At 40.4% G+C, this 23,521-nt stretch overlaps 1 protein-coding gene across 2 annotated transcripts in view; it reads left to right on the top strand.

Annotated features, from left to right (window-relative positions):
- PCP4 (Purkinje cell protein 4) overlaps nucleotides 1-23,254 on the top strand; it is a 64,050-nt gene extending 40,796 nt beyond the window's left edge. The window contains exon 2 of one of the 2 annotated variants that reach the window (XR_010068022.1): nucleotides 22,898-23,036. Coding sequence is in view for 1 of the 2 variants with exons in the window: in XM_063304405.1 (XP_063160475.1) it covers nucleotides 22,898-23,025 (128 nt within the window). In the remaining variant the exon portion in view is untranslated. Of the gene's footprint in view, nucleotides 1-22,897 lie in introns of both variants that reach the window. The other variant, XM_063304405.1, reaches the window with a different exon arrangement.
- Nucleotides 23,255-23,521: the final 267 nt, after the last annotated feature.

The raw sequence follows: 23,521 nt of genomic DNA, 5'->3' as shown, positions 1-23,521 counted from the left end.
ATGGCCATTAGATTGGAAAAAATCAACTTATATCCCCATACCAAAAAAAGGGGAACACTAAAGAATGTTCAAAGTATCGAACAGTGGCACTCATTTGACATGCCAGTAAGGTAATGCTCAAGATCCTGCAAGGGAGACTTCAGCAATTCATGGAGCGAGAATTGCCAGATGTACAAGCTGGGTTTAGAAAAGGCAGAGGAACTAGAGACCAAATTGCCAATATCCGCTGGATAATGGAAAAAGCCAGGGAGTTTCAGAAAAACATCTATTTCTGTTTTATTGACTATTCTAAAGCCTTTGACTGTGTGGACCATAACAAATTGTGGCAAGTTCTTAGTGGTATGGGGATACCAAGTCATCTTGTCTGCCTCCTGAGGAATCTGTATAACGACCAAGTAGCAACAGTAAGAACAGACCACAGAACAACGGACTGGTGTAAGATTGGGAAAGGAGTATGGCAGGGCTGTATACTCTCACCCTACCTATTCAACTTGTATGCAGAACACATCATGCGACGTGCTGGGCTTGAGGAATCCAAGGCTGGAGTTAAAATCACTGGAAGAAACATTAACCATCTCAGATATGCAGATGATGCCACTTTGATGGCTGAAAGCAAAGAGAAACTGAGGAGCCTTATGATGAAGGTGAAAGTAGAAAGTGCAAAAGCTGGCTTGCAGCTAAACCTCAAAAAAACCAAGATTATGGCAACCAGCTTGATTGATAACTGGCAAATAGAGGGAGAAAATGTAGAGGCAGTGAAAGACTTTGTATTTCTAGGTGCAAAGATTACTGCAGATGCTGACTGCAGTCAGGAAATAAGAAGACGCTTAATTCTTGGGAGAAAAGCAATGACAAATCTCGATAAAATAATTAAGAGCAGAGACATCACACTGACAACAAAGGCCCACATAGTTAAAGCAATGGTGTTCCCCGTAGTAACATATGGCTGCGAGAGCTGGACCATAAGGAAGGCTGAGAGAAGGAAGATCAATGCTTTTGAACTGTGGTGTTGGAGGAAAATTCTGAGAGTGCCTTGAACTGCAAGAAGATCAAACGAGTTCATACTCCAGGAAATAAATCACTTGAGGGAATGATATTAAAGGCAAAACTGAAATACTTTGGCCACATAATGAGAAGACAGGACACCCTGGAGAAGGTGCTGATGCTAGGGAGAGCGGAGGGCAAAAGGAAGAGGGGCCGACCAAGGGCAAGATGGATGGATGATATTCTAGAGGTGACGGACCCGTCCCTGGGGGAGCTGGGGGTGTTGACGACCAACAGGAAGCTCTGGCGTGGGCTGGCCCATGAAGTCACTAAGAGTCAGAAGTGACTAAACGAATAAACAACAATATAAAAGTTCAGTAAACAGGATTGGAAAGAATAGTCCTCCAAAGAAACAGAAAAACAATGAAATCATGCTGGTCACCAGTTAGCAAAATCAACAGGACTGATAAGTTAATTAAAATAACTGTAACCTATCTAACTTTTCTTTTTTACGCTGAAATAATAATTTGTCCCATTTATTTGAAAGCTGTAATTGTTGCTTTAAATACACCAGAGAGAGCAAGTCTTTATTAATGGTAATCCAAAGACCGTCTGATGAAGGGTGCTAAATCTGAAAATAAGAGCCATCCCAGACCAGTTACATAGGTGGGGATGATGGATACCAGGTAGGGTGAAAAGAGCTGCCATAAATATTAAGGCAGGCACAATTCATTCTTAGAAATGCACAATGTTAATTTTTTTCTGTACCTGACTGGGAGACACATGTTTGGTTTCCTTTTTAAACTTTCAATGCTCTTTTAAAATAAGATTTTCAAGTAGTCACTGGCTTTGTGGGGAGACCTTATTACTTAACAGCAATTTTTTCTTGACTTGGCAAGTGGTAATTTACAAGTCTGCTTTTGAGGCTTTCAGGAATAGGAAGGAGTTCAATAAACAAATGCTGCTTGAGCGCAGAGCACAAATTAAAGCATTGATATTCAGGGTCTTCCTATGCAGTAATGTTAATACAGTTGAGGCTGTCTTGGGCACAGTGGCCTCTGAAGCCTACACACACACTACTTTGGGTGCATAACCTCACTGTTTTTCAAAGAGAGTATCTGTAGCTCAGGGTTGAACTGTGGAGTCTTTGGTGCTCTCTGAGCCTGGTTGTTTTCTTGCAGACACTTCACCATTCTTCCCATATTACCATTTGTCTCTTCCAGCATACACACTGTTTCTCCAAGCCTTCTCTGCTCCCACCTAAGCAGGCAGTGACTTTAGCACATTTATTTTGTTCCTTCCTACCAGAGGTTTCATTTTTACAGACAATCTCAGCTCAGGGGAGGAGAGGGGCCAAGGAGAACCTGTACTGATCTTTCAAAAACATTTGCATGGTATTGTATTTGGGGCTCTCTGAAATGCAGTAATTGATGGAGAGGAGGTGGAATGCATGGAAGAATTCTCCTTTTTAGGATCACTGGTCAATCAAAATGGTCAATGCAGCCAAGAAATTAAATGCTGAATCATGCTGAGTCACACAGCAATGATGAGTATGAATCAAATTTGGAAAAACAAGGATATCAGCTTGATGACTAAGTGTAGACTAGTCCACACTATTGTGTTCCCCATAACTACATATGGCTGTGAAAGTTGGACAATGAAAAAGTTGGATAGAAGGAAAATTTATTATTTTGAACTGTGGTGTTGTAGGAGGCTCTTACACATCCCTTGGACTGCAAAGATAACAAAGAAGTGTTGAAGCGCATAAAACCAGACATGTCACTAGAAGAAATAACAACAAAACTTAGACTTAGTTACTTCAGTCATGTCATGAGATCAACATCGTTGGAGAAAGATGTTATGCTTGGAACGGTCAGTGGCAAAAGACGACAAGGATGCAAGAATGTGCTGGTTGGATGTAATCAAACCAGACACAGGCCAAAATATAAAGCAACTTAAAGGAGCTGTACAAGATCGGAAATCATGAAGAGAGCTGGCTTATGGATTCGCCAAAGGTCAGATATGACTGACTGAATAATTCAATTTGATTCGAGATGCGGCACTCTGGACCTGCCCCTACTGATACCATTGACCTTATAATAGATTATACCCTAGTCATGAGTGCACAATAGTAATGGCCATTTCATTTGTTTAGCATTAAGGAAAAGCAGCTGATTCTGGTCTGCACATTTCTCTGTTGGATGCCAGAATGACACAATGGCAGCATGACATTGTCTTGCTGCAGTAGAAAAAGGTTATCCATGAGTAACATCTAGCTCTTCCAATATGATCTTGTTAACATACCTTCTGGATTTTTCAACATTGCTCCTAAAATAGCATCATTTATTTTTTTTAAAAATGTTTTTCCTTTAATGGCTTTGGATTTAATCCATGGTAAGAATCACCTTTTAAAATGCTAGCCAATATTGATTGATGGCTAACTAAAAGGGTTGTTAGATAACATAAATTTTCTGCCCATCACTTCATATACTGTATGTTAATCTTTATGAAATATATTTAAAGTAAAATGTTTAATGCTTCCTTCTCACCAGTGACACAGACAGGAGAACTTTATTCCTGCAATAGTTTGTAAATGTAATTAGCCTTATTATTTTGGAGGGCTAGGGGGTACAGGGACAAGTAATAACCACCCAAAGGGAAGGGGTTGGAATATTTGGACCAATTTTATCCCTTTTGGTGTGATTAAGGATTTTTCTTTTTTATTATTGAAGAATATGTTAAGCATATAGGAGGTTTTCCTCCCAAAATTAACAGAGAATGGTGTTTTGCTGTTTGGGGTGGTGTGATCTTGGGAAACCCGAAGTGTTTGCCAGTTGTCACAATAGGATGAGCTCTAACTCAGAATGGACAGCAGTACTATTTCAAGCAATACCTTTTAAACTTTGGGTCGCAGAATGAGATGATGGGCAATGTCTCAGAGTACTTTAAAAAATTAGACAAATATATAGAAGAAATGAATTTGCATTAGCAAAGGCATTTTCTAACATTTTGTTCGAGTGAAAGCTGAGTAGGAATTTGTAGGTGGATGTGGGTGGACACATCCCTGCCCATTCTCTTCTATCTATCAGTTGTGCCTCTGAAGTTTTGTGTTTTTTTCCCCCAAAAAACTTATTACTGTCAGCCTGGAAATTCACTCTCCAGACAATGAGTGGTTCTCTCTACATTTTATATCTGCTTCTTCCATTGTCTTCTTTTTCTCATTTTGCTTAAGGGAGAAAATGGAAAGAAACAGAGAAAGGACCATCCACTTTCCATTTTCCTACTCACCCTGCTTTGCCTCCTTGCCTTTTCTCTACTCTCAGCTCTCACAACAGCTGACATTTTAAAGCCTCCTACACTGCTGGCTGTGCCTTTCCCTTTGCTGGCAATTTCTACTGCACCTCCCTCTTCCTATCCAAGTGACTCAGTATTGTGTGGCTACTGATTGTTCTCAGGCATTATCAGATGTGTGGCTTTGTTTTGTTTTGTACCTTTTATTTCCTTCCCCTTAATTCTCCAAACCTGCTGATGCCTCCTTCTTGTGCATAGATACTGCCATTACTGCTGCAGAAGAACGAATAACTTCAGTTTCAGTGGGAGTGATAGTTAAATGGATCATCTGCATTCAGAGCCTCTATGAGAATAAAATTTAGGTGGATCCTTATTCCTCAGGAGGCTTTCCCCTCCATAAATATATCATAGATTACTCATTTCAAGAAGAATCAAAGCAACTGAGGAACAGACACCATTAATCTACTGAGTGCCTATCCTCACTATAGGACTTGAATTAACTTAATTAAAAGATGTACAAAGATTCACGTTATCATCATTTCAGATTAAATTGAAGTGTTTGGTATGTTTCTGAATTTCATCCAGATTAAGAACAAATCATGTCTGATCAGCATCAGTATGCCTTTGAAATAAGGGTGCACAAGCTGATAAAACACAGATATTAAATAGGACTGCACTGAGTTTTCATCAGCCAACATCTTCTGAATAAATGGGCATTTTTAGAAAAGCAAGTTGGGTGCAGCTGATTTGCCAATCCCAAATTGAATCAAAAGTTTTAGATTTATTTTGTAGCAGCATAAAGTTGCTGTCTATTTTGTCCAGAAGTGCTTTTTTTCTTGATCCTTGGCTTTGACCATTTTCATATTTTAAAAAATGACATTTTTCCCCTAGAGCAATAAAATAGTATAAGTAAGATGTTGATGCCATGTCAGCATGCAACCAATCACTGTTGATAGAAGCCCTGGGACCCAAGATCTGAAGGTAGGCTGGCTTGGGTTTCATTCATATGCTGAGAACAGAAGGCCCTTAGAAGCCTGCATGCCTTCCTTTGCAAGAAGGCCAGTGTGACAAAGGAAGACCAGCCTGGGTATTGACATTGGTCAAAGAAGCAAGAGCTGCAAGGAAATGGCTTTGCCCCTTACTCTCACATAAAACACTCAGCCCTTTCTAACAGTTCTCCTGGGATGGTAGAAATCAAAGGAAGCACATCCTGGCTCCATTGCCTAGAGCAATTCTGGTCCCATCCATCAGCTAAGGGATCCAATAGTGGTAGGCAGCCCTGGGGGTGGTTGGTGGCTTGAGGACACTCGCCGCCTTTTAGCTTCTCACTTTTAACTTGGTATGTTTTTATAATGGTTTTTATGACCTTTTATTTGTAAGCTGCCCAGAGTCACTTATATAGTGAGATAATACAGTGTATAAATTTGATAAATAAATACAGCACATAACTTTGTTTGGCTGAAGGGCTACATCAGGCTTTGTCTTTGGCATGTTGAGAGTTACACTCCTAAAGTAGGCTTGGACCAGGTTCCAGGACGAGCAAAACAGGGCCAAAGTTTTTTGGTCCTGCCTTCCCTGAGCAGTTCTTGAAGAGCATAAAAGAGATGCTGACGGACCATGCATTTTGCATTTTTGAACAAAAACAAAGCAAAACAAAACTGAGGGGAACAAATAACATTAAGAGCTTCAGAAAAGGAAGGTTAGTTCAAACTTACTGCTTACCAATTAATTGATCTCTCTTGTCCCTTTTTCTTCCACTCCCTGTCTCTTGCTTTTACAGAGTGTGAGTCTGAATCGATGTAAGTTCTTTGGGAACAATCATTAACAGAGAATAAAAAGACTGCAAATAAATATTTACATCCATAGATAAGAAAGCCAATCAGATTAAACTATAAAATGACATCACAAAGTTAAGCAGGAGGAGGAAAATACTGTATGTCTTCCATTGCAGTGAATAGGCAAAGATTACCCTATTTCACAGCTACATAACAGTGCCTCCTGCCTGTTACCTTGCCTCAGTTCTGTTATTGAGTAAAAACTGTAATTGTATGAGTTCTGTTCACACAACTGCTAATAGCATCAGAGAGGCTTTTGTCCTTATGAAAAACAAGTATTCTTGTTGTTGCATAATCTGTTTGTGAGGTCTTCATCATTCTGAAGTCATTGACTGAGTCTGAATCCAGCGTGGCAAAATAAAATATTAACAGATGGTTAGGAATATATGCTTGTTTTGTTTTAATCTCTGCTCACACTATTAAAATGTAAATATCTAACAGTAACCTGACACCATTTTGAATCTCTTCAAGTGGGTTTTAGGAAAATCAGTTCTTGGTGAGCTATCTCCTTATGACAGCATGTAGAGCTATAATGCTTACAGACCTGTAAATCTATAAAGAAATGCCATTTCTGTCATTTTCTAATGATAATGATCTTTTTAATATATACTTATGCATTTAATTGTCCCTTTAAAAGGTAAAAGATTTTACAGCTAGTATAATTATTCCATTGGATTGGTGCCCTCTGTAGGCTATCACGGTCAAACGATAGAAGGATATGAAACCTAGTGCTTCATTATCAGCTAAGTGAAAGTATCTTGGTTTACATGGGTCCTCTAAAATTGTCATAATTATCTGTCTCACTGAAGAGGGAGATGGAGCATCAGGCAACTCTCCTTTGCTCTCCAAAGTGCTGACGTGTAGATGCACATTTCACTTCCCTGTAGGCTGCTGTTGTGGCACCATCTCATCTCTTATGTTCTGGATTGATGAGTTTGCTTTCCATTCCTTGGACTAGAGCATCTGTCTGATAAAAGACCAGCCTGTCTTGGTCCCAATTCGATACGTTCTGATGTAGACATTGAACACACTTTTGCTTTCACAGAGCGACATTGGAATCTGTTGTTTCTCTCTCGCTTCAATACAGATATGCAGTGATGGAAATATCCAAACTTGTAATGCTGACATTAACATTTCTGAAATCCTCAAAGAGTTACAATAAGTTGCTAACTTAAAATTTAAAAACTTAGCATTAAAATGTATAAAGCTAGATATTTGTCATCATTTCAACTGTCAGTGAAAGAATTGGGGATGTCTTTAATAGCAACAGCATTCACTGATTTTTTTAATATTTATGCTGATATGCCTACCTCTCTCCCTTTCTCTTGCAGAAAAGATTAAGAATTCTAAGGCATGTACTAAAATAATGACAAATGTCAGAACACAGCAACTATCATACTTTACATAAAAAATAATTGTCCATACAATAAGAATACTACACTGCCCAAGTAAAATTTCTTCCTTTGGAAAAAAGGGTAATTTGTTGGCAGATAATGTCTTAACAGTTATCTTTAATATAACTCAATGTTGTACAAACAGGGAAAAAGTTATCCATTTGTTTGTATCACCAGCTCCTTTCATTTAAGTACATTGCCTTCGATGCTTTGAATAGGTCCATTTTTTATACTTTCCTGTACCCCAGGTATATTTCCTATGCATCTATGTACAATCAACAGATTAAGTGCCTAGGATCAGGGATTGTCATCTTAGGCTGAGCATCCTCAGTAAACTGAAATGTTGCATCACTAAAACACCAAAAGCCATAGAAATAAATAAATGCCAAGTCTAATTTTATCTTCTCAACTGCAAGTGTTTGTCAGGGATGTTATTTCCATGGAAAAGCAATCTGGGAAATGTAAGAACGCAAGGCAGAGAAAAAGTGCTGTCTAATGGTCTGGTGCAATGTCCAGCAATGTCTGATGCAATGTCCAGCACAAGACAGTCACAAGACAACGACAGAGCAGGCTGATGCAAGGTGACATTTGATTGGCTAGCAGCCACATAAATATGGAAGCAAAGCATAGGCATTCTCTCTCTCATTTGTGAAAAGTCTTCCTGTTACTCTGCCGGTTTGTTTGACAATTTAACTGCTGTATTTGGATATTGGATTTACTGTACACTGGACTATGTTTATTGGATTATGGACGTTGGTTTTTTTATGGAATTTGTATCCTTTATACACCAACAACTTCTAGAGTGGTATGCATAAGTGTTATTGTTCTTTGCACATTTTTCTGTAAATAAACGTGTAAATAGTGCACCATAAGGACTGATATTTTTTAACCCCAGGGACACAACGCTTAGTGGAATTCTCTTCCCAACAGGTTATGGGCCCAGGACATGTATTTTGTCTGGGTTAATATAACTTATTGTGTGGCGAATATTTTTTTGTGGTGCACAATTTGTTTTTCTTTTTTGAGCAGGTTGCACGGAGTTGTGTGGACACTGTCAACATGCAGTTTTTTTCTACCACATCCAGTTCTTTCCCGCTCACCCATTTGAATCGCACCAATTATCTTGTCTGGTGTGTTAAAATGGAGATGTTTCTCCGCAAAGAAAATCTATGGCAAATAGTGCACGCTCCCCCAGAGGATGTGAACGATGAACAAATGCTGGCAGACGAAAAGGCACTTGCCAACATCATACTTGCACTGGAAGACGATCAGTTAATGCACGTCCGGGGGTTACAGACATCGTCGGAATGCTGGGACGCTTTACGCCAAGTGTATGTTCGGGAAACAGCGGGCAGCAAAGTTATGCTGATGCAGCAACTATATTGTGCGTGGCTCCAGGCAGGCGAGTCCTTGGAGGAGCACCTCCAGGCGATGGGCAAGTTATTTGTCACCTTGGAGGAAGGAGGCATGCAGTTTCCCAAAGCACATAAGGTCTTCATAATATTGTCCGCGTTGGATGAATCCTGGGACATATTTGTGGCGAGTCTCGAGGCTTTAAACGAATGAGACCTTACCGTTTCATATTTGGCTGGCCGCTTATTCGAGGCAGAGCAGAAATGGGCAGACAGAGCCTGTGAGCAGCAGCATATCCCTGTGCAGACGGGCCAGAGAGAGGCGGCACAGCAGCATCAGTGGCTGGCAACAGACAGCATGAATACCGTAAAGCGCTGCTATATTTGCAGATCAGCACAGCATTTGCAGCGGGAATGTCCGAGGAAGCGCCAGGACGGAGCTGGACAGCGTAGGGCAGGTCCAAGGTGGTGGACGGACGGCGGCAAGATATTGGTAGTAAAGGCTAGCCACACAGACGATGATGCTGTTTGGCTCGTAGACAGCGGGGCGAGTGAACACATTGTCAATGACGTAAAGCTGTTTACTTCAATGACCCCGGCCAACAGAAAATTTGTAAGTTTGGCAAATGGCCAACAGGCATTAGTAACAGGGTGAGGCTCTGTTGTAGTACCTGGCACTAAGTTCTCTTTCCATAATGTATTATGCATGCCAGAATTGGAGCAGAACCTAATTAGTGTGGCCTGTCTTGATGAAGAGGGCTATAATATCAATTTTAACTGTGGTATCTGTAATATTGTAAAAGAGAATAAGGTGTATACAAAAGGTCGAAAGCACAACAATCTCTACATATTAGAAATGGAAAGGCAGGAGGACACAGCCCACAATTTGTTTACCAATAGACCAGAACATGATGAGCGCATACATATGCTCCATCGACGTCTAGGGCATGTACATTTCAAAGCACTCCAGAGGATGTCAGAGCTGGCGAAGGGGATAAAATTGAAAGCATGCAGTGCATTTCTTGATTGTGCTATTTGTAAAGAAGCTAAGTCACATGTATTCCCTGTTCGTAAGAAAAGTGACAGAATATCCACTGAACCATTTCAGCTCGTACATGAATGGAAAGGCTGTTACAGAATTATCACATGGAGAACTGTAAACCAGTTCAGACCCCGATGTCCATGGAGTACCAGAATTTAGAACAGGAGGGGCCGTGCGGTCCTGAATTGTTTCAATCAGCTGTGGGAAGTTTGTTATACATTTCGCAATGGTCGAGACCAGACATAACCAGCGCAGTGAATGTTTTAAGTCAACACCCTGCACAACCCACACAGACTGATTGGACTGGTATTAAATGTGTGTTAAGATATTTAAAAGGAACGATTGATCTTGGACTCCATATACAGCCATCAAAAGCATTAGCCCTGAAATGCTATGTAGACAGTGATTGGGCGAGTAACAAGGTGGACAGAAAGTCAACGTCTGGCTTCCTCATTATGTTTGCGGACACCAGCATAGGATGGAAGACTAGAAAGCAAACTATTGTTGCACTATCCACAGCGGAAGCGGAATTTGTAGCACTGTCACACTTATGTATGGAATTGACATGGTATATACACTTATTACAAGATGTCAATATTGCAGTCACACAAACCATACTGGTCATGGAGGACTACATGACCTGCATACAGATGGCTACAGGAGAACGGGTAAAAACCAGAAGTAAACACATTGACATAAAATACTGCAATTGCAGAGAGGCAGTCAAAAATAAAGTAATTGATATACAGTATTGCCCAACAGAGGAGAATCTGGCAGATATATTTACCAAGCCAGTGAGCGTACAGAAACACATAGACATCACCCAGCAACTGGGATTACAGATTGTTTGCCAGTAAATAGGAGGGGTGTCAGGGATGTTATTTCCATGGCAAAGCAGTCTGGGAAATGCGCAGCAGGGTGAGCTCCCGTTGTTAATCCCAGCTCCTGCTCACCTAGCAGTTCGAAAACATGCAAATGTGAGTAGATCAATAGGTACCGCTTCGGCGGGAAGGTAACGGCGTTCCGAGTCGTCATGCTGGCCACATGACCCGGAAGTGTCTATGACAACGCCGGCTCCAAGGCTTAGAAACGGAGATGAGCACCGCCCCCTAGAGTCGGATTTGACTGGACTTTACGTCAAGGGAAACCTTTACCTTTACCTAATGGTCTGGTGCAATGTCCAGCAATGTCTGATGCAATGTCCAGCACAAGACAGTCACAAGACAACAACAGAGCAGGCTGATGCAAGGTGACATTTGATTGGCTAGCAGCCACATAAATATGGAAGCAAAGCATAGGCATTCTCTCTCTCATTTGTGAAAAGTCTTCCTGTTACTCTGCCGGTTTGTTTGACAATTTAACTGCTGTATTTGGATATTGGATTTACTGTACACTGGACTATGTTTATTGGATTATAGATGTTGGTTTCTCTATGGAATTTGTATCCTTTATACACCAACAACTTCTAGAGTGCTATGCATAAGTGTTATTGTTCTTTGCACATTTTTCTGTAAATAAACGTGTAAATAGTGCACCATAAGGACTGATATTTTTTAACCCCAGGGACACAACGCTTAGTGGAATTCTCTTCCCAACAGTGTTTCCTCATAGATTATCAAACAGTGCCTAAATGTCTACGTGATTAATATCAGTAATCACTTTAGGGATGTAGACAGTAATTTCTTTTCAAATGATGTTTCCAGAGTGCTCATGTAATTACTGTATATAATTCCTGTAATAAGATATGAGATTAACTAGCTAATGGAAAAAAATATTTTTGAAAAGAGAAGCAGTTCAGATTGGGGGACAGCTAATTGATGTCCAGCTAATTTAAATGGGAGAGTTATGCTCATGGTAAATTATCTGTGTTTGGATTTTGACTTTTTGTCATCTCTTCTCCCTCCCTTCTTTATATTTGTATTATTTTCTTAGATCATATTGCAAATTTCTTTACAGATTCATCTGAACATTAATATATAATGAGAGGATGAGGATAAGAAGAGCAAAATTCCATGTGCTTACCATAAAAATCTGCAGCAACTAAACAATTGACCATAGAAGAGTTATCTGGTGAAGCATTTTGAGACAGAGATTGCCTAGTTGAAACATAGGCCACAGATGCAGTTGTAATATGTAACATAACTAATATGATGCATTTCACATTAATCCCAGTGTCAAACCATCAAAGGCACTCAATCTTCTTTGATTGCTCAGTGCTTGTTATCTGAATGGATAGAGCAATATTTGGGATATTAAATGGCAAATTATCTTTTTTTCATTTTTCATTTTTGAGATCAATGTGGATAAGATAATTTCATCACTAAGTTATAGTAGGATAAAATCTAAGAATGGGATATGGTCTGGTAGCATAATTTTGCCCCTCAAAGTTTTGTTTCTCAAAAAACAAAGCCTTGTAAAATTGTTTCACATACATATGCAAGCACAAGGTGATTTGGTATTCATAACTCTTGAGGAATGGTGAACGCTTTTCATTTACGAGTATTGCCATCGTTTAGTTCTGACTTTAAAAGTAAATCAAGAAATTAGCTGAAGGCTTGGTCATGAGTAATTAGACTTGCACTCTCAGGAGTTTGCTTGCCATCAATTCATTCCTTTTTTATTGATTGTGCTGTGCAAAAACACATTATAAAGCTAATGTATTTGCTGCACAATTGGAATGAATAACTCATTTAATTCCACAGTTATATCATTTGTATATCATTTGTATAAGTTGCTGAGTGCTGAAATAGGAGGTGGGGATGGGCAGTTAAGAAAACCAACTAATTTAGCTATGAATTACTTTCAGCTTTTGTCATGATCTCTATGTAAGTTGTGATTATTGCATAAATTCTAGATTTACTTTTTGAACATGAAAACATTTAGGAATACCTGCAAACCTGCAAACCTATAGATAACAGACACATTATGCCCCCGAAGCTTAACACTGTCTTCACCACTTTTCTGAATTCTAAAAGGGTGATAATAAAACATTCTAGATGTTGGGAAAACAATTGTGACAGTAAAATGTGTTGTGGATTCTGGATTTGCAAACGGCAAGTTGATAAGGCCCAGCTCAGGATATTTTACCGAGGCAAAGAAGGAGATGGGATTCTCTCCTATTCTGTGTGCAAAAGCAGAGTGGGCTGGAGTTGCCTGTTTTTTCAACACTGGGGGTTGAAGTCTGATTAAGGGATGGATGATTCTCCCCTCAGCACCGTGCTCTTGTCCTCCAGCATCTGTACCTTTGCTGCATGGTGGAATTGGTCTTAGGAAAAGCAATTACATTATAGTTTGGACAAGTGCAAAACAGGCTAGAGTGGTGCTTTAAAAAGCAGCGAGGATACTAATAGGAGAAGCCTATACATGGGTATTCAGAAGTAAGTCCTGTTGGGCTCAGTATAGCTTATCAAATCAAACCTTTATTATGGCCTTTGAGCCAGAAAACACCACAGTAAAATGCCAGGAGTCATCTTAAATAATGTGTCTGGGATAATGTTTTTCAAGCCATTTAAGCCTAGTATCCAACCAGCTTATGGATTCTTCTCAAATGGGCATGTGCCATCATGTTCTCTCTCTTCAATTCTAATTCTGAAATTTCTAAGGGTTTTCACCTTGGCCAGGTTAGATGAACTACCTTCTGCAGTTCTGTGGCGGCAATATAAAAACATCCCTTTTCAGCAGTGCTTATCATGTGGAGATGGCTCTGTGGAATCCCTAAGCCATATTAGGGATTTTGTTGCTCTCTTTATAGGGAGCTCTATAGGGAGCTCCTTTGTTGCTCTCTTTATAGGGAATCAAGGAAGATATATATTTATCCCATTTTAGAGAGCTACCTTTGTAGAGAGCACAATGTCTATCTGTCACTGCTTCTATCTGACCAGGACCCTGACGTATCTTTCCAGGGCAAATGAAATAAAATTATATAAAATACATTATTATAGTAACTGTAGTACAAATAGCAGTGACAATCACCAAAATTTGTGCTAAATGTCAGCCATAGGTAGGACGGATACAACAAATGATAGCACAAAATTGGGCAACCTGGAAAGATACGTCAGGGTCCTGGTCAGATAGAAGCAGTGACAGATAGACATTGTGCTTTCTACAAAGGTACCTCTTTAAAATGGGATAAATATATATCTTCCTTGATTCCCTATAAAGAGAGCAACAAAGGAGCTCCCTATAGAGCTCCCTATAAAGAGAGCAACAAAATCCCTAATATGGCTTAGGGATTCCACAGAGCCATCTCCACATGATAAAGGTAAAGGTAAAGGTTTCCCTTGACGTAAAGTCCAGTCATGTCCGACTCTAGGGGGCGGTGCTCATCTCCGTTTCAAAGCCTTAGAGCCGGCGTTGTCCCTAGGGACACTTCCGGGTCATGTGGCCAGCATGACGACTCGGAACGCCGTTACCTTCCCGCCGAAGCGGTACCTATTGATCTACTCACATTTGCATGTTTTCGAACTGCTAGGTGAGCAGGAGCTGGGATTAACAGCGGGAGCTCACCCCGCCGCGCGGTTTCGAACCGCCAACCTTCCGATCGATAGCTCAGCGGTTTAACCCGCAGCACTGCTGAAAAGGGATGTTTTTATATTGCCGCCACAGAACTGCAGAAGGTAGTTCATCTAACCTGGCCAAGGTGAAAACCCTTAGAAATTTCAGAATTAGAATTGAAGAGAGAGAACATGATGGCACATGCCCATTTGAGAAGAATCCATAAGCTGGTTGGATACTAGGCTTAAACGGCTTGAAAAACATTATCCCAGACACATTATTTAAGATGACTCCTGGCATTTTCAAGCCCTAATGCACAGAGATTTTCCAAAGAAAGTCCTAACAACTCATGTTTGCTGTTAGCTTTTGTTGTGCAGGTTGATTTAAAAAGGTCTCTGAAAACCAGTAGAGCCAGACCCACTGGAAAAAAAATCAATTTCAACCAGAAATTAAGGAGATAGAACTTGGCTCTGGCACCCACAAAACCAAACTTGTCTAACTGTAAAACAGCATTCTTAATGCATCTTGGAACTGTGAGTATTAAATTTGGACTGGACAGCTTCCAGGATATTAAACTTTGTAAAAATGCAAATTGGAACACTATAAAGAAGCTGAGCTTAGCAAAAAAACCTTGCAAGCTGATGCAGGAATAAAATGTGCCCCCTTTGAATAGAAGAATCTTAAGCCAGCTGTGGAACTACATTGGGCCATACTTGCCTGATAAGAGAAATGTGTGCTCCAAGATAAGGAAGCCTGGAACTGCACCCCAAGATATTTATTATAAGTATGTACCTGCTCTATTGGGGTCCCATTAATTTGCCAATTATGAAACCTACTGTTGTGTCATGCAAACACTAGCACTTTAGTGTTTTGATAATTTACTACAAGTTCTTTTAGGCAAAAGGAAGCCAATGCCCTCAATGACCTTCTCATTCCCACCTGGGAGACTGACAAAATTACTACTACATTGTCCGCATATAGCAAGGCTGGAATTGCACGATCTGCTAACATTAGAGAGTGATGATTAGAAGATGAGAGAGCCTGAATCATTGAAGTGATGTACAAATTAAAAAGTAAGGGGGCTAGAATACACTCTTGCCTTACCCCTCTTTTGGTGGAAACAGCTCCAGAAAGGTGCTCCCAAGGGGAACATCTGACTCTCAGTGAGGTATTAGAATAAAGAGGAATCCACTGAGGGTTCCTGAAGTTTTTGCCATAGTTTTTCCCTTGGACTCAGATCAAAAGCTGATTTGAAATCCACAAAGGCTGCAAAAAGGGTGCCTTTGGGTGTTGAAGTGTATTTTTCAGCTTAATGGTGCAAGACCAGACCATGGTCTAAGGTTGAACGGTCCCCTCTAAATCCTGCTTGTTCCTCAACAAGAATATTTTCACTTTGGACCCAATCCAACAGTTTTAAATAAAGATACTTTGCATATAGTTTGCTTATTGTATTAAGCAAGCTAACTGGTCTGTAGTTGGCAGGGTTAAGTCTATTTCCTGTATTTTTATGGAGAGGGATAACTATGGCCTTATTCCACTCAGATGGAAAATGTGCTGTACTATTAATATAAGTAAAAAAAGCCATCAGCACTGGGGCCCACCAATCCTTATTTTCTTTTAGCAACTCTGGAAGCATGAAATCACCTCCAGGAGCTTTCCCAGATTTCAGTTGTACGATGAGATCCTTAGCCTCGGCTATAGACACAGGAGGCCATTCAGAAGTCACCATTGGGTGGGGAACCACCACTGTATTGTTTAACAGTTATGGATTAAAAATGTTCTGAAAGTAACTCTCCCAAATATCTGCAGGTATTAGGCAGATGAGATCTAAGCAACTACCCATAGGAGAGCACCAGAATGAAGCAGGGTTCTTATGCTTAGCTGCTGCAATTAATCTCCCCCAATCGTCTCTCAGTGCTTGTTCCTTCTTAGATTTTACAAGTGTTTTCTAAAACTTCTTATGCTCTCTTAGGGTTTGTTTGTTTTTTTATCATATGGCATAGCAGTTTGGTCTTCATGCTGCTTTTTCTTGCTGGGAAATCCTTGTGAGGTCCAGCAGCCAGATGTGCAGACTATTTAGCCATGACAAGTCACATTGCCCAGGTGCACCACAAGGAGGCTAGTCTACATTGCACTGAGTTGGGCTGAGAGAGGGAGACTGGCCCAAGGTCGCCCAGCCGGCTTTCATGCCTAAGGCGGGACTAGAACTCACCATCTCCTGGATTCTAGCCTGTTGCCTAGCAGTAGATCACACTGGGTCACTTGCTCTCTTAGTGAAAGGAACCTAATGAGTTGAAAAGATCAAAAAGTATATATTGCAGTAAGAAGGACCCTTTTTGCTTTACAACAATCTGTGTCAAAGGTTTGGATCTCACATGAAGGTGGCTAGAACTAATTGATGGGGCCAGGACAGTGCAGATAATAGACTGGTATGTGATAATATCTGTTCAGAGGAGTCTGATAAACAAATTTGGGAGCGGAGTTGAAGGAGGGGTTCTGAATTTAATGGAGCGAACAATTTTTTTGCAACTCTGGAAGACCATTTATTTTGAATGAGTCTTTTTATTGTGGCCCCAGGTGGACAGAGAGCTACAGCTAGGAACTAAATAGTTACTTTGGGATTGAGACATCAGATTAATGGGAAATGATCACTATCTGGGTGATTCCCTACATAGAAATAAGTTATTAGATGGAGTGTAAGTACGTGGAACCATAAAATAATCAACCACACTTGCTCCTTTGGAGCCCCAGAAGGTTAGTTCCCCATTTAAGTCTCTTCTAGTGGAGCCATTCAGTATGACCAAGTCCAGACTATCTATAGACTGGGCCAGTCAGAAGTCTGCCATATTACAGTATTTATCCTTAGATTGTTCAGCCTGTAAAGGGCAGACTACTTCATTTGAAGGGGGAGACCAATTAAAATGAGCTTGTAAAAAAGCATCTGACGCTCCAATATGAGCATTGAAATCACCAGCAATAATTAGTAATGCATCTGGGTACTGGCAAAGCAGAGTAGAGATATAGTTGCCAAGAAGATCCCAAATACTATTACCTTCATTATGTCTGTGTAATAGGGGAAGAGATATATTGATGAACAACATATTGTGTGGCTTAAGATGAAACAAAAGGCTAGGGCTATATTGGCACATGGCTCCAACACAGTGACAGAGATGTTAAATTTTGTAGGGACAATTATGCTCAAACCTCCTAAGGATCTTCCATTTTTAACACTGGGTAGTGTCTTGAGTGTGTACAAAGTGTATTGAGAGACAGAGAGATATCATCCATGGCCCATTTTTCCTGGAACAACAAAATATCAAAGGAGTTAATATATTCCAGAAAAGAGGCATACTACTAAGTTGGTGTCCAGAAGGGAGCAGTAATGGAGGAGGAGGGCTCAGGTTAGTTGGGTTTTGGTTGTTTTGTGTGGGCTCTTTTCTTTTGGACGTCTATGGCTTCTTTCTTTCTTTTATTGTTCTTGCTTTTAAAGCATAAACCACCCAGAGTAATTTATTTATTTTATTATTGATTGATTGATTTGATTTGTATATCCACCCATCTCCCCTATGTGACTCACAGCAAATAAAAACAGCATCAAAAAACAGAAAAAAAATCAAAACAGACATGCAAACATGCAAAACCATCAATAAAAACCACATTAAAAACAAAAAGCCAAAATCAGTGGACAAATCAATCACTACACCACATTCAATGTAACTCTGAAGTTAGTCATTACAGACTTCGGAAAGCTCCAAAGAAGTGAGGTATACTACAAAGGGTATGGTGGGGGGAAGAGTGAGTGAAGACCTGAACCATTCTTAGCAATACCAGCCTTCCAGTATAGGGCCCATGATCCAGAGAAATGTTTGTCTCTGAACAAAGGTAGGGTGGAATATGTGAAATGATGGACACATTCATTCCTTCACAGGAGTTTTTTTTGTTGTTGTTTATTCGTTCAGTCGCTTCCGACTCTTCGTGACTTCATGGACCAGCCCACGCCAGAGCTTTCTGTCGGTCGTCGCCACGCCCAGCTCCCCCAGGGACAAGTCCATCACCTCTAGAATGTCATCTATCCATCTTGCCCTTCGTCAGCCCCTCTTCCTTTTGCCTTCCACTTTCCCTAGCATCATCATCTTCTCCAGGGTGTCCTGTCTTCTCATTATGTGGCCAAAGTATTTCAGTTTTGCCTTTAATATCGTTCCCTCAAGTGAGCAGTCTGGCTTTATTTCCTGGAGGATGGACTGGTTTGACCTTCTTGCAGTCCAAGGCACTCTCAGAATTTTCCTCCAACACCACAGTTCAAAAGCATTGATCTTCCTTCTCTCAGCCTTCCTTATGGTCCAGCTCTCGCAGCCATATGTTACTACGGGGAACACCATTGCTTTAACTATGCGGACCTTTTTGTCAGTGTGATGCCTCTGCTCTTGACTATTTTACTGAGATTTGTCATTGCTCTTCTCCCAAGGATTAAATGTCTTCTGATTTCCTGACTGCAGTCAGCATCTGCAGTAATCTTTGCACCTAGAAATACAAAGTCTTTCACTGCTTCTACGTTTTCTCCCTCTATTTGCCAGTTATCAATAAAGCTGGTTGCCATAATCTTGGTTTTTTTGAGGTTTAGCTGCAAACCAGCTTTTGCACTTTCTACTTTCACCTTCATCATAAGGCTCCTCAGTTCCTCTTCGCTTTCAGCCATCAAAGTGGTGGTATCTGCATATCTGAGATTGTTAATGTTTCTTCCAGCGATTTTAACTCCAGCCTTGGATTCCTCAAGCCCAGCACGTCGCATGATGTGTTCTGCATACAAGTTGAATAGGTAGGGTGAGAGTATACAGCCCTGCCGTACTCCTTTCCCAATCTTACACCAGTCCGTTGTTCCGTGGTCTGTTCTTACTGTTGCTACTTGGTCATTATACAGATTCTTCAGGAGGCATACAAGATGACTTGGTATCCCCATACCGCTAAGAACTTGCCACAATTTGTTATGGTCCACACAGTCAAAGACTTTAGAATAGTCAATAAAACAGAAATAGATGTTTTTCTGAAACTCCCTGGCTTTTTCCATTATCCAGCGGATATTGGCAATTTGATCCCTAGATCCTCTGCCTTTTCTAAACCCAGCTTGTACATCTGGCAATTCTCGCTCCATGAATTGCTGAAGTCTCCCTTGCAGGATCTTGAGCATTACCTTACTGGCATGTCAAATGAGTGCCACTGTTTGATAGTTTGAACATTCTTTAGTGTTCCCCTTTTTTGGTAAGGTGATATAAGTTGATTTTTTCCAATCTGATGGCCATTCTTGTGTTTTCCAAATTTGCTGGCATATAGCATGCATTACCTTGACAGCATCATCTTGCAAGATTTTGAACAGTTCAGCTGGGATACGGTTGTCTCCTGCTGCCTTGTTGTTAGCAATGCTTCTTAAGGCCCATTCAACCTCACTCTTCAGGATGTCTGGCTCTAGCTCGCTGACCACACCATCAAAGCTATCCCCGATATTGTTATCCTTCCTATACAGGTCTTCTGTATATTCTGGCCACCTTTTCTTGATCTCTTCTTCTTCTGTTAGGTCCTTGCCATCTTTGTTTTTGATCATACCCATTTTGGCCTGGAATTTACCTCCGATGTTTCTAATTTTCTGGAAGAGGTCTCTTGTCCTTCCTATTCTATTGTCTTCTTCCACTTCCGCACATTGCTTGTTTAAAAATAATTCCTTATCTCTTCTGGCTAACCTCTGGAATTTTGCATTTAATTGGGCATATCTCCCGCTATCACTGTTGCCTTTTGCTTTCCTTCTTTCTTGGGCTACTTCTAGTGTCTCAACAGACAGTCATTTTGCCTTCTTGGTTTTCTCTTTCTTTGGGATGTATTTTGTTGCTGCCTCTTGAACAATGTTGCAAACTTCTGTCTATAGTTCTTCCAGGACCCTATCTATTAAGTCCAGTCCCTTAAATCTATTCTTCACCTCCACTGCATATTCCTTAGGACTATTCGTGAGCTCATATCTAGCTGATCTGTTCGTCTTCCCTAATCTCTTTAGTCTGATCCTAAATTGTAAAATAAGAAGTTTGAGATCTGAACTACAGTCAGCTTCAGGTCTTGTTTTTACCGACTATATAGATGTCCGCCACCTTTGGCTGCAAAGGATGTAGTCAATCTGATTTCGGTGTTGTCCATCTGGTGAAGTCTATGTATAAAGCCATCTCTTAGGTTGTTGGAAGAGAGTGTTTGTTATGCAGAATGAGTTGTCTTGGCAAAATTCTATCAACCTATGTCCTGCTTCATTTTGTTCTCCCAGGCCATGCTTACCTGTAATTCCAGGTGTCATCTGACTGCCCACCTTAGCATTCCAGTCTCCTGTGATGAAAACAACATCTCTTTTAGGTGTATTGTCCAGTAGGTGCTGCAGATCCTCATAGAACTGCTCAGCTTCTTCAACATCTGTGGTTGGGACATATATTTGGATCACTGTGATGTTAGATGGCTTGCCCTGAATTCGAATTGAGATCATTCTATTGTTTTTTGGATTGTATCCAAGCACTGCTTTAGCCACTTTACTATTAATTATGAAGGCTCCTCCATTTCTTCTGTGGTCCTCTTGTCCACAGTAGTAGATCTAGTGGTCATCTGATGTGAAGTGGCCCATTCCAGTCCATTTCAGTTCACTGATGCCCAAAATGTCTATCTTTAATCTTGACATCTCACCAATAACCACATCCAATTTGCCCTGGCTCATAGATCTTACATGCCAGGTTCCAATGGTGTGTTGATCCTTAGAACATCAAATTCGTCGTTCACTGGCACCGTCGGCTGCTAGCCGTCCTTTCGGCTTTGAGCTAGCTGTGTCATCACATCTGGGGCTAGTTGCAGTCATCCTCTGTTCCTCTCCAGTAGCATTTTGACCATCTTCCGACCTGGGAGTCTCATCTTCTGATGGTATACCAACATCTCTGGTTGTACTGATCCATTTAGTTTTCATGGCAAGAATGCTGGGTTGGGTTGCCATTACCTTCCCCAGGGATCGCATTTAGTCTGACCTTTCTGTCATGACCTTCCCGTCTTGGGTGGCCCTTCACCCAATCCATTCACTCTATTATACAACTTTTCATTCTACACATACAGAAATATGGGCAAAACTTTTTCACAAATGCCACTGAGCTCTACTTGGGTGGCCCTTCACGGTTTAGCTCATGGCGTCATTGAGGTGCTCAAGCTCCAGCACCACGACAAGGTAACGATCCTTTGCTGAAGTTTTTTTTTTTTTGCAGGAGTTATTTCACATCAAAGCTATATATCTATATCATCTGTTTTAAATACCTATTTAACCATAGCAAATATCTTTTTGAAAACTTCTCACACAAAAAGTTCCCAAATAAAAGGCAATTATAATTTTCTAACATAGGCACTTCTGGGTAAAGCAGTAGAGCTCAGTGGCATTTGTGAAAAAGTTTTGCCCGTATTTCTGTATGTGTAGAATGAAAAGTTGTATAGTAGAATGAATGGATTGGGTTTCCAATCCGTTTGCTCTAAATTAGTTTCTCTATTGCTAATATAGATATGACATATTCAATACCACTATTGATATCGTCAATAAATGTTTGTTTAAAAATAATTGAGAATTAAAGAAGTTGAGAACACATTAGGAGCAAATTCTACTTGAAAAATCTTGTCAATTAAATTATCATTGGAAGAGATAATGCAAGCCAGGAATCCATAACATACTGCATTTAGGCACCAGTGTGTTTCCAGACAATTCCCTTGGTGCTCACCAAGCCCAGCTTCCCTCCCAGCTTCTTAAAAAATATATTTTAATTAAAAAGTAGGATATTGACATGCTGCAGAGCAAAGTGCCAGCCTCTCGCATTGCATTTATTTCCAAAAATCCTTTGGCCTTCGCAAAGGTCCCACTGAGAACATCACAAGAAAGCTAGTTTGACTTTTGGTAAATGGTGTTCAGTGACTGACCATGCTCATCATGGCAGCCATGTTAGTCAGCAAGTCTTTTGCAGGAGTCATTTTGTTCTCAAAACTATCAAACATTTCTACCTTCCAAATGTGCCTCAGTCCTAGAAACATTTAACAGATAACTTGCTCAAAATAAGTTATTCATCAAAATAAAACTTGTAGGTAGCTTGTTCCAGGCCGACAGCTATGTTGGTCATTCCTGGACAGCGGCTGTCTGCTCTAAGCCTTCCTTTACCCTGGTCTCAAACTTAAAGCAAAGCCAGGAGGCTGATGCTACCCAATGGTTTTAATCTGTTACAGTCAGCATTGGTTGGAGATGTGGGATACTTAAAATAGTGTCTAGACTCAGGCATGCACCACTTCTCAGAACACTGTCAATTTAGTGGCTAGGTAAGTTCCCTCAGATGCATGGCAATAGGAGAGGAAGAGGTCACAAGGTTTCTTTGTCCTGGCTCCCCTTCAGAGAACCCACACTGGCAATTTCCTTCTTAAATGTGTACTAATTTGTTGTGTTTGTGTTTATTCATTTTCTTGATATAGATACACAAAAGAAGGTTCAAGAGGATTTTGATATAGACATGGATGCACCAGAGACAGAGAAGGCTGCAGTGGCGATACAATCTCAGTTCAGAAAATTCCAGAAGAAAAAGGCCGGCTCCCAGTCTTAGTCTCTACCTCACAATTTTCATGATCAACACTTCCTGGTCTATCCAGAAATGAAGAAATAAAACTTTTAGATGCATGTACAGAAATTACCACTATTTAAAACCCAATTGTCAGGTATCAAAACAATTATGCTTATGCTGTGGCTTAGTCTGTACTACTGATATCCGGTATCAGTTCTTCCATAACCTACCATTTTAACTGATGTTAAAATAAAATATTAGGTTGAAATTACTGCAACTTGATCAGTATTCTTGATCTGCATTCTCATATTATTTCAACAAATCCAGTGCTTTTAATTAAAACAGCACAAATGCCGAACTTTTCACTGGAAGCTTGGAGATAATTACCACATTAACTGTGTTATCAGCTTATTTATTTTCTGAGGAATGAGGGCATAAATTCATCTTTCCTCACTTGGTGGACCAAAGTGCCATCCATATGTGGCAATAACCAGTATTTTTCCCTGACTGGAAAGAGCCAAACATTTCAGCCATTTTT

The sequence above is a fragment of the Candoia aspera genome, chromosome 5 (genome assembly GCF_035149785.1).
Source record: "Candoia aspera isolate rCanAsp1 chromosome 5, rCanAsp1.hap2, whole genome shotgun sequence".
NCBI classification, from domain to species: Eukaryota; Metazoa; Chordata; class Lepidosauria; order Squamata; family Boidae; genus Candoia; species Candoia aspera.
Note: the sequence above shows the minus strand (reverse complement) of the source record. Positions and strands in the feature narration are given on the sequence as shown.